The following is an 11,806-nucleotide window of genomic DNA, read 5'->3' as shown; positions in this document are numbered from 1 at the left end:
TTCCCAAGCCTTGTTGTTATTAGTATTTTGGTAGTCCCCGACTCGGAGCAAACGCCCTTCTTTAACCCCTCGGGCCACATGGTCTTTAAGACAGACACACTGTCCCCTTCATTCATCCTGTCACACTGAAGTAAACAGACTCAGTTCGACTCAAAAGCTACACAGCAGGGAGCAACTCTCTGCACATGAGAGCACTTGGATTATACCACTGGGTGTGCTTTGTGCAGATGCTGTGGCCAATCTATCACGTCTTATAACAAGTCTAAAGTAACATAACAGTTTCTGAGCCAGCGCACTGTACTGGAGTTGTGCAGCAGCACTACAGTACCCACAATGCTGTTTGTTTTCTCCTTCAACTTTTCTATATTGAAGGTAACAAACATTTCTGAGCCAGCCAGCCGCTCTTACTGTCCTGGAGTTGTGCAGCAGCATCCATCTCTTTCTTACCTTGACATGCTGTCTGGCATGCAGCCATGACCTGGATAGCCCTCTCCTCTTGGACCCTGCGACATGCCGGGCCGAGATTTCCACGACTCCATTAACGCGGTAACAGGGGAAATTAGATTCAATAAGGGGTTTGTCCCATGATCCCTTGGGTCGTGCCGCGAGAAAGACATTGTCCCCTGTGCTCCGATCTGGTAGTGAAACGAGTGTCCGCCTGAATTAACGCCCACAATGGCCGACGTGGGCACAACGTTGTTGTTGTTCTCTTGGTAGTAGCTGCCATCGTTGTTCTCTTGTTTAACTTTAGACAGGAGGTTGTGGGGGAACACGCCGGCTTCGTAACTGCTATTCATCTCCGTGCCCGGAGGTCCCAAGATCCCAGAGAGACTGTATTCGTCAACATTGTCCCTCAGAGACAAGTAGGTGATCTCGGACGGACCTGACTGGAAGAGACCCATAGAGTGTTGCTGCTGCTGCTGCTCACTGTAGCACTGAGGATTCATGCATCCGCCGCCGTCTTTGTTTGGCTCACTCTTTATCTGTCTGATGAAAGGTGAGCCGTTGCCGGGGCAACCGGTGGCCTGGTTACACTTTGTGTTGTTGCTACCGTTACCCAGACACATGCTCCTATAGTCTGTGTCGGGTTCATTCTTGATGAACTTCACCATACCCATGTGGTCCAGGCCTACGTTGAACATCTCCCCGTCCACGCTCTCCACCTTGGGGAACTCAAACTCCTTGAAGTCCTGCTGGTCTCCTCGTCCCTCTGGACTGTTGGAGTCATTTTGGACCAGGCCCAATTCACTAGCAGGGCTGGACACGGCAAACCCACCCCCGCTGCCAGAGGGGTTCCTGGGGCTCGAGGACACCGCCATGGGGCCCCCGGTGGTCGGACTAGAGATAGACGATGAAGCCCTCGTGTTGTTGGTGCTGCCGGTGGGGCTGGATACAGACGATGACCTCATGTTGGTAGAGGTGCTGCATGACGGTGGGGAGCGCACGCTGCTCATGCTCTGGGGGCTGGAGATGGGCGACCGCATCACATTGAGGGGGCTAGTGAGCGGAGGCGACCCCACCGTGCTGGACCCTGCTGGGCTGCAGGTGGCCGAGTTCCTCCTGTGGACGTGGTTGTGGGCTAGAGCTGGGCCGGCAGCGTTCTGCTGGTTGACGAGGCTACTGATGGTTGAACAGGCGAATGGCCCCCCAAAGCAGGTGGGGCTGGTGGTGGACGAAACCAGGTTGTTGCTGCCTCCGGGGCTGGAGATGGAGCTGGGCGTCTGGGGGCTGCAGGACAGAGACAAGCCCAAGATGGCTGACCCTGCTGGGGTTCCAGATGAGCAGCAATCCCCTGGGGTGGAGCTGGGCTGATTCGGGAACCCCGTAGAAGGGGACTTCGTGGACGCAGCACACTGGCTGTCCTCGAGACAGGGGCGCCTGCAAACCCCCGCTGGGTACATCTTCCCCGGGCTACAATGACCCCCCTGTTGGCCGAAGCCGCCAAAGTCCGTGGCCTCCCTGGCCGCGTTCATATACAAGCCCATGGACTCAGCCACAGTTTTGGAGAGCTCCTTGGAGTCCATCATCTCTGGCTTCCTCCCATGGAGGGAACTGTTCAAGAGGGGGAGAACAAAAGGCTGGTGCTGGTTCTGGGTCAGTTTGAGAGTAGGCTGCTGCTCTAACTTCTTCTTCTCTTTGTTGTTATTGTTACTCTCCTTGCCGTCGGCTGTGTTGCTGCTGGGGGAGCAGCTGACGTTGACTATGTCCATCAGGACATCACTGTTGCTGTTCAGGTTCAGGCTGTCGGCCTCCTCGGCTTCGCTGCAGCAGTAGTCCATGGCACTGCTGGGGACATGGGACCATCTGTTCTTCTCCGTGTCCGTGGATCCTTCGAAGAAACTTGGGTATCTTTTGGTCTCCATCGCTGGGTCATTGATTCACCTGCAGGTTGGAGGAATACATTCATTCAATGAATGCTGTTTAAATATGAATTCAAAGTGGTAGGCAATTTTTTATGCATCATTCATATAGCATTCACAAGCCGCTGGAATCTCATATTGCCGTAGCTGAGAGCATACTACTGAATATAAAAACTGTAATTGAACACAAATATTTATTAAATCATGAACAGTGTAAAGTATTTATTCAATGGATGGGGATTTCATTAAGATTGACTTAAGTGTGTTTATATAGCAGGGAAATTAAACATCTACAGTATCCAAGTTAAGTATCCTTTTAAATCAGCAAGCATTTTCTCTGTCAATCAAGTCATATTAATTTCTGGAAATTCATTTAGACATTCCTCCTCACTTAGTCAACTGTTTATTTGCTTTGGCTTTTAAACTAAGAATCCCTGAGGGTGAAATTGTTATATATGGGAACTTTGTCTAAGGCGGTATGTCCCAAATGGCACCCTATTCCCTTTATAATATAATAATAATATGCCATTTAGCAGACGCTTTTATCCAAAGCGACTTACAGTCATGCGTGCATACATTTTTGTGTAAAAGTGCACTACTTTTGACCAGGGCCTTATGGGGGAATAGGGTTCCATTTGGGACAGCCTAAGTCATGTTTGGAGACCTGAGAATGTCTCTAAGTCATGTTTGGAGACCTGAGAATGTCTCTAAGTCATGTTTGGAGACCTGAGAATGTCTCTAGGGGGGAAAAGTTAGAGCAGATGCACAGGGAGGCACAGTGCTAGGAGCTGAGCATGATCCATTCCCTCTGCATATTTGTTGAACCTATACACGTTTGATTTTACAGTGATTTAACACCAGCTAGAATTGTCAAGTTAATGTATTAAGTTATTATTATAGATTGTGTGTTGTCATGTCTGAGTAATAATCGTTCTATGACTCAATTTCCCATCACACCTTATCATTCATAACAAGTTCCTTCTTATAATTTATTTATTTAGATGCATAACATTATAATAACTTATGGGTTGCAGGAAAGGGTTAATTGCACTTACTGTAATATTAAATCGCCAAGTCAGTACAGTTTGACTTAAAAAAATACATGACGTAGTTTTATACTGTTCATTTCCTACTCTTGGGCACTTCCATTGGATAGAGACAGACACAGCGTCACATAAACTTTTATCACGCCATTCACGGATTGGTCCGACTATTCTGTCACTCCGCTATTGGTTTTTCAGACACAACATAGCTGCGACATAACTTGAAATGGTATCTATCTTTGAGCGTCTTCTGGAAAACATATCACAACTTTCGAGAATAATTCAATGGGCAGTATTGACCCATGCTATCACATTTAGCCCTTTATATTATGGGTAATGTAATGTTGTTGTTCGTAAACTTATGTCCTCGTAAACTTATGTTTTAGCCTACTGTCAAAGTGAAGGACTAAAGAAAAACAATGCAATTTTGATTGAGCTGACCTAATTACGGGTTAGGCTATAATAAATGAGAACGCTTATGTGATAGGTTAGTTTTCGACGCACAAACTACAAAAACAGGTAGGCTACATGCCAGGTTGTAACGACAGATGAAGGAAGGCTATGCAGCATTTGTGGCCAATCTGATCTACAAAAATGCACATCACAGTATTGACATTGATGCAACTGATCGAAGAGTGTGCAAAACTATTTCAAAAGTGCATTAATAGTTAGAATGCAGGTCATTTTAGACATCGCAGTTCTGCAATGACAGCGGAGCAAGCCATAGTCTTATCCATGATTTCTTATTGTAAAGAATTATTATCTGATGGAAATGTCACTGGAGAAAAAGTTCAAATTGTTATTAACTGATCTTTGAAAAGTCATAAACAGTTTAGATTCCATAATAAATAAATGCGCCCAATAGCCTGCTGGGCGCAAATAAGTCTAATTATTATTATTATTATTATTAGGCTATTATTATTGTTTAGAAAGAAAGAGAAATAGAGCAGCCTTTAATGTTATTTATAGCCTATAGGTCACAATCTGTCTGAGCGGTCCCCCAGGATATAGTTCAAAGTTAAAGATTTCCTGTGGATAATTCAGGTGACGTTTTAAAGTAATTCACATTTCGTTTAGGGAGTTGACAGATTAATCTAAGTATTATAATAACCACTAGTCTATTACCTACCTCGAGCTATATCATTATGCGCCCTTACCTTAATTACGACATTCAGATTTGTCAAGTGGCTGTGTTGCTGGGCAGCAATAATCCAGAAGAGAGATTAAAGACACGAAAACAAGCCTGTACCTTATTTCTTCTTCTTTACAATATCCCCCACTTGAGCTATTCTGTATTTTCTCTTGCCATACATCCACTAGTTTCAGTTCTGACAGCTCAACGCACCGAACAGTAGGTTTGGACTCTGAGCTGCGTAGCCTATATCACTCGTAATCCTCAACATCAAGACACTGCTTTGACACACCGATCGAGAGCGACATATAAATCGAACGCGTCAGATATTCTCACATTCGGACCATAATTCCGCAGATTTACGATTTTCTAGCCTTTCGATAGAATGACTGATAAAAACAGCGAAGGAGTCAGACAGACTTGCAGAGCGACGTCATTATGTGCACATGAACCCTCCTACTGCAACGAGTGCAATACAAACTCTGAAGGGGTGGCGGGGACGGGAGAGAGAGAGAGGGGGAGGGGAAGGAGGGGAGTGCGTTCGGTCACAGGCTCCTGAGCACAGGTACGCTATTGCGCTGGAATTAGGGCACCTTTACATTATGGTTGAGTGTCTCCGGCTGTTCCGGACAGACAAACATGGTTCAAATATTTAATACTCAAAATGCTTTTTGGATAGGAGACCGTCTCAAAGAGCGTTGAACGAGATGAAATAAACATGACAGCTGTCCAATTAATTTTTTAGATAGTGTAGAACAGAATAATAGAATGCAGTAGGCTATAAATAAGACATTTACTAATAGGCCTAAATTCAACATGAATAAAATGCACAGTAGGCCTATTCATTTTGCAAAAAAAACAAGTATATTATGCATATTATGCATCGTTTACCACTTTGAAATCTCAGTATTGCTCTTTGACAATTTCACTGTGCTTTGCAAGGCTGATATTTTGCACATGTATCTGTAGTAATGCGCCGGTGTGAGGTTATACTAACTGTATGCCTACTTGATGTTTGAGTACTAAACAAAAACACCCACTGACCCTGAAGTCGATATATGTTAATAGCTGTCTGACATGAAGGACGTAGGCCTAATGAGGCTGTTACATCTTCCCCCTTGGCAGGAATAGGCTGCATATAATCAGCCTTTCTTAGTCAGAGATAGGTTATGAAGATAAATCCATTAAAAACTGTGTAGGTATTTAGTGCCTATGTAAAATAAGCATCAAATTAGCCTTAATGATAACATGTAGTGTTAATAATACATGATAATACACAAGTCTTGTTCAGATGATAAAACCATTCTGCTGTGTAGTGTTAACAGAGTGAAATCAAAACAGGATGCTGGTGCTTTCCCTGACTACGGCCTTTGATCTTAGATAGGGGTGACTAATAACCCATAATATATAAATACCAGCACACTGGACACGTCACTAAGTCATAGAGGTGAACTCAGTGATTTCTCTCGGCTTTATAGCCTATAAACAAACAGTGGAGAGATACAGTGGAGCTCTCAGTTTTAGGACAGTATGGCAACATGTTATGACTGGAGAAATTGTGTCCACAGGATGGCGCTATATTTCAGTTTCTGCTCTGGCACTCCAAATCTCATTAAAGTTGTCATGATAATGTGACATGTTTGCATCTTTGAGATAACATCCTCACTTTTGTATATTATTTTTGTAAGTATTGGTCTGGAACAAAAACCTGCACCCCTGTCATAGACATGCATTATCCATCTTAGTTGTAAGTCACTCTGGATAAGAGCGTCTGCTAAATGACGTAAATGTAAATGTAAATGTTAGTTGGGGGGCCCTGTTGCTTTTGAACAAACAACCCTACAGTTATACCCAGTGGGCTGAATTCAGTATCTCCTGATCTCAGTTCCGTTTCCCCTGAGCCAGACATAACCCTACAGTTATACCCAGTGGGCTGAATTCAGTATCCCGTGATCCCAGTTCAGTATCCTCTGAGCCAGACATAACCCTACAGTTATACCCAGTGGGCTGAATTCAGTATCCCGTGATCCCACTTCAGTTTCCCCTGAGCCAGACATAACACAAATAAGAGAATCGGCAGCTGGGAGTCAGTGGAGAGCAGTGGAGGATGTTAGGAGGAGCTATATAAGGACAGCTCATTGTAATTGCTGGAATGGAATTAATGAAACAGAGTCAAACGTGGTTTCCATATGTTTGATGTGTTTGGTACTGTTCCATTTATTCCATTCCAGCCATTACAATGAGCCGTCCTCATATAGCTCCTCCTACCAGCCTCCACTGAGAGAGAGACTTGGGTGAAATACCACAGTGTGCCATCACAGCAGCAATATTTGTGACCTGTTGCCACAAGAAAAGAGCAACCATTGAAGAACAAACACCATTGTAAATACAACCTATATTTATGTTTATTTATTTTCCCTTTTGTACTTTAACTATTTGCACATAATATGACATTTGAAATGTCTTTATTCTTTTGGAACGTTTGTGAGTGCAATGTTTACTGTAAAAAAAAAAAAATGTTTTATTGTTTATTTCACTTTTGTTTGTTATCTATTTCACTAGCTTTGGCAATGTAAACATATGTTTCCCATGCCAATAAAGCCCCTTAAATTGAATTGAAATTGAAATTGAATTGACAGAGAGAGAGAGAGAGAACTTCTCTATGGGATTAACAGGTTCATTTGGGGGCTGGAGAGAGGGCCATGACCAAGGTGAAGCTAGCTACAGTACATCTACCAGCAGACAGTGTTGAGAGAGAGACAGATTGACAGACAGAGCCCAACCTGCAGCATTGCCTTGCCCTGGTCTGCTCTGCTCTACTGGCTGTTAATCCTGCATGGTTGGGAACCTGCTTAAAAGAGCAGGAAATTTGTTCCCAAGGAGGAGATAACCACCACAGTTTCCCGCCTCCGCTCTGGCAGCCAGGCAGCTCTTCCTCATTTATCTCACAAAATGGCCGCCAATCAATCACTGCCTGCTATAGGTACAGACCAGATCATAAACATGTCTGTTTTGTGGGTTAAATTATTTACCTGGGCTTGACTTCTCTCTAGGGTATAGATCTTTAAAGGTCAGGTTGCTATATAATCCTGGCAACAAAAAAAATAGAATATACAGCACTTGTAGATGTCAATACCCCCCCCCCAAAAAGTGAGTTTCTTCTTCTTATTATTTTTATTTATTTTTTATGAAACATGGCCTTTAAAGTTGTTGGCAAACTTTCACTATAAGGACTTCCCTTGTATAAATCAATGCATTTATATTATTTATGATTATCAAGATCTTACATAGTTTCTGGGAACTCACTTGCTTCAGGCACTAAACCTGATGTATTTTTTGAAGCGGGATTCAAACTAGCTGTGTCTAAATCTGCTCTAAGATTAAGGTCTGTTTACTACAGAAGGAAAAGAATCCTGCAGAAGCAGGAAATGTTCATTATTATGTGGATTATAATTAATATACATTTTTGTAGGGGTTGATACATTTTTCATAAGGGAAAATCATTTCTGAAATTTAAAAGTGGAAATTACAAACTTCAGAAGCCTTTTTAAAGCTCAAATACACTACAAGTTTTAATTTGCCTGCATTGCAGGAAAGTTCTCCAGCAACAGGATGATCAAATTAACATCCAACATCTGTAGCGACAGGTAGTCGTCTTGGTTGAATGATACAGTGAGGGAAAAAAGTATTTGATCCCCTGCTGATTTTGTACGTTTGCCCACTGACAAAGAAATGATCAGTCTATAATTTTAATGGTAGGTTTATTTGAACAGTGAGAGACAGAATAACAACAAAAAAATCCAGAAAAACGCATGTCAAAAATGTTATAAATTGATTTGCATTTTAATGAGGGAAATAAGTATTTGACCCCCTCTCAATCAGAAATATTTCTGGCTCACAGGTGTCTTTTATACAGGTAACGAGCTGAGATTAGGAGCACACTCTTAAAGGGAGTGCTCCTAATCTCAGCTTGTTACCTGTATAAAAGACACCTGTCCACAGAAGCAATCAATCAATTAGATTCCAAACTCTCCACCATGGCCAAGACCAAAGAGCTCTCCAAGGATGTCAGGGACAAGATTGTAGACCTACACAAGGCTGGAATGGGCTACAAGACCATCGCCAAGCAGCTTGGTGAGAAGGTGACAACAGTTGGTGCGATTATTCGCAAATGGAAGAAACACAAAATAACTGTCAATCTCCCTCGGCCTGGGGCTCCATGCAAGATCTCACCTCATGGAGTTGCAATGATCATGAGAACGGTGAGGAATCAGCCCAGAACTACACAGGAGTATCTTGTCAATGGTCTCAAGGCAGCTGGGACCATAGTCACCAAGAAAACAATTGGTAACACACTACGCCGTGAAGGACTGAAATCCTGCAGCGCCCGCAAGGTCCCCCTGCTCAAGAAAGCACATATCCATGCCCGTCTGAAGTTTGCCAATGAACATCTGAATGATTCAGAGGAGAACTGGGTGAAAGTGTTGTGGTCAGATGAGACCAAAATGGAGCTCTTTGGCATCAACTCAACTCGCCGTGTTTGGAGGAGGAGGAATGCTGCCTATGACCCCAAGAACACCATCCCCACCGTCAAACATGGAGGTGGAAACATTATGCTTTGGGGGTGTTTTTCTGCTAAGGGGACAGGACAACTTCACCGCATCAAAGGGACGATGGACAGGGCCATGTACCGTCAAATCTTGGGTGAGAACCTCCTTCCCTCAGCCAGGGCATTGAAAATGGGTTGTGGATGGGTATTCCAGCATGACAATGACCCAAAACACACGGCTAAGGCAACAAAGGAGTGGCTCAAGAAGAAGCACATTAAGGTCCTGGAATGGCCTAGCCAGTCTCCAGACCTTAATCCCATAGAAAATCTGTGGAGGGAGCTGAAGATTCGAGTTGCCAAACGTCAGCCTCGAAACCTTAATGACTTGGAGAAGATCTGCAAAGAGGAGTGGGACCAAATCCCTCCCGAGATGTGTGCAAACCTGGTGCCCAACTACAAGAAACGTCTGACCTCTGTGATTGCCAACAAGGGTTTTGCCACCAAGTACTAAGTCATGTTTTGCAGAGGGGTCAAATACTTATTTCCCTCATTAAAATGCAAATCAATTTATAACATTTTTGACATGCGTTTTTCTGGATTTTGTTGTTGTTATTCTGTCTCTCACTGTTCAAATAAACCTACAATTAAAATGATAGACTGATCATGTCTTTGTCAGTGTGCAAACGTACAAAATCAGCAGGGGATCAAATACTTTTTTCCCTCACTGTAACTATGATTAGAGGCATCATCCACTCCAGTGTGCGGAGTCAGACGGTACGGTAGACGGTACGGTAGACGGTACGGTAGACGGTACGGTAGACGGTACGGTAGACGGTACGGTAGACGGTACGGTAGACGGTACGGTAGACGGTACGGCAGACGGTACGGTAGACGGTACGGTAGACGGTACGGTAGACGGTACGGCAGACGGTACGGTAGACGGTACGGTAGACGGTACGGTAGACGGTACGGTAGACGGTACGGCAGACGGTACGGTAGACGGTACGGTAGACGGTACGGTAGACGGTACGGTAGATTACTCTAGCAGCAGCAGCGACGTGATCATGACAGGGAGAGGTACACGGTGCCTCATGGGGACAGGTGAATTGGAGCATGTTAATGCCAAAACAAAACACTTCTGGAACAGCAGAAGTTACTGTCCCTACTGTACGTAGTAATTATGGTGTTAGTTCCAATCAGCCGACTGCCAATCTGACATCCCCCACTTTGTTGATGTCCCACTCTCAAATGTCGGCAGTGTCATTTATCTTCTCAGCCACAGACTGGATAATGTTCAATTCCAGCAATAGTAAAGAGTTTTTTTTCAGGACACTACCAGTCACCAGTTGTATTCAGTACAATACGTTTTTTTTCACACTTTTAAGTAATTTCCCCCCTAGATTATTGTGTCTTTAATTTGTCTAATGACACAGTTTGTTTTTGGAATCGTTCATCAACCTGAGCCACCTCATGTACTTTATTTAGCTCAGTGAATATATTTAGCTGTAAAGCGGTTGGATTGCGATAAACCCACGCTACTGGTCATGTGTACAGCCCAGTACCCACTTTCACCAATTTAAGCAGTGTTCTTGGACGTTGTGTAGCACGTTTTGTACCTGTCGTCCATGCTATGTGTGTGTGTAACGTTTCAGTGGGCTAACAGACCCATGGGTGGAGGCTTAATTAAGGTTGTTTGTTAGGACACAGTGATTCATTTGGGGAAAACACAAGACACAACGATACGTCTCTAATGACAGCCTCTGTCCGATTGCCACAGTTAACAATTTCTTTAGTAAATGAGTTGGATCCTCGGCCGTGCCAGGAGCATATTGTATGAGCAACCTGCTCTCGCTGTGTGTGTCCGACCGAGGTCCATGATGCATTGCGGCGTCACACCATGACGCATAAAGGGCGTAGTATATATACACACACACACACACACACACACACACACACACACACACACACACACACATATACAGCACACACAGTATTGTCTTCACAGTGGGGTTCTAACTCTCTAGCTAGTTCATAAAGGTCAGCTAAAGGGTATGTGTTGTTAGCATGGCTTAACTCCTCTCTTTTGAAACGGGAGCTAGCCAGAGTCTTAATGTGCAGTATATAGTTCAGGGAATGGTGGTGAGGGACTCAACCGTAATTACATTTAGTCAAAATAAGACATATAACTCATGTTAAGACTGTTAGGTATCGTATGGTTATTCGGTTAGTGTAGTTAGTTGAACATTAATGTGATGTCCCTAGTTGATATCAAATATATATTGTAAGTTATTGTGAAATATCATAACCAAAGCCTACTTAGAAACTATAGCCTACAGCCAGTCAGATTCTTTTGAAAACACGTTTGTTTCCTTTATATGTACTTATTCAATTTGGTAAATGAGCAATTTACCGTAATGTACTACAATGTAATAATCCGTCATCCACCCATTTGTCTCATTGAACTGCATTGGGATTCAGAGAGAAAGAAAGAAAATGGACGCAAGCTTAACACCCCATCAAAGCAAACCTACAGCAATGATACTAGTGACATAAACAACAGAGGTGGGGTTGCAGAGTTCGGATCATCTCATACGTTTGAGTCGGATTTGGGGGAAATTCACATGTCAATTTTTTGAAAACTAAAAATGATATTGGAAAACTGATTCAATTCAACTTTATTTCTCCCCTCAGGGCAATTACTAATGTTTTTCAGAGGAATCCA

At 43.5% G+C, this 11,806-nt stretch overlaps 1 protein-coding gene across 2 annotated transcripts; it reads right to left on the bottom strand.

Annotated features, from left to right (window-relative positions):
- Nucleotides 1-409: 409 nt before the first annotated feature.
- On the bottom strand, nucleotides 410-4,982 carry LOC311125105 (mineralocorticoid receptor-like). Of its 2 annotated transcripts, none has more exons than XM_084199176.1 (2): nucleotides 4,561-4,982; nucleotides 410-2,382 (listed from the first exon to the last, which is right to left on the bottom strand). In XM_084199176.1, exon 2 carries the CDS (start codon nucleotides 2,361-2,363, stop codon nucleotides 444-446), a length of 1,920 nt encoding a protein of 639 aa, XP_084055302.1. In that variant the 5' UTR covers nucleotides 2,364-2,382; nucleotides 4,561-4,982; the 3' UTR covers nucleotides 410-443. The 2 variants fall into 2 exon arrangements, with proteins under 2 accessions (XP_084055302.1, XP_084055303.1); XM_084199177.1 differs by having other exon boundaries at nucleotides 4,653-4,982.
- Nucleotides 4,983-11,806: the final 6,824 nt, after the last annotated feature.

This window comes from Coregonus lavaretus, assembly GCF_964263955.1.
Source record: "Coregonus lavaretus genome assembly, contig: HAP1_SCAFFOLD_7309, whole genome shotgun sequence".
NCBI lineage: Eukaryota > Metazoa > Chordata > Actinopteri > Salmoniformes > Salmonidae > Coregonus > Coregonus lavaretus.
This window is presented reverse-complemented; position numbering and strand designations above follow the sequence as displayed.

Excerpts from the sequence above, each read along its gene's own strand:
- LOC311125105 (XM_084199176.1), bottom strand. The coding sequence starts at position 2,363 with ATGGAGACCAAAAGATACCCAAGTTTCTTCGAAGGATCCACGGACACG.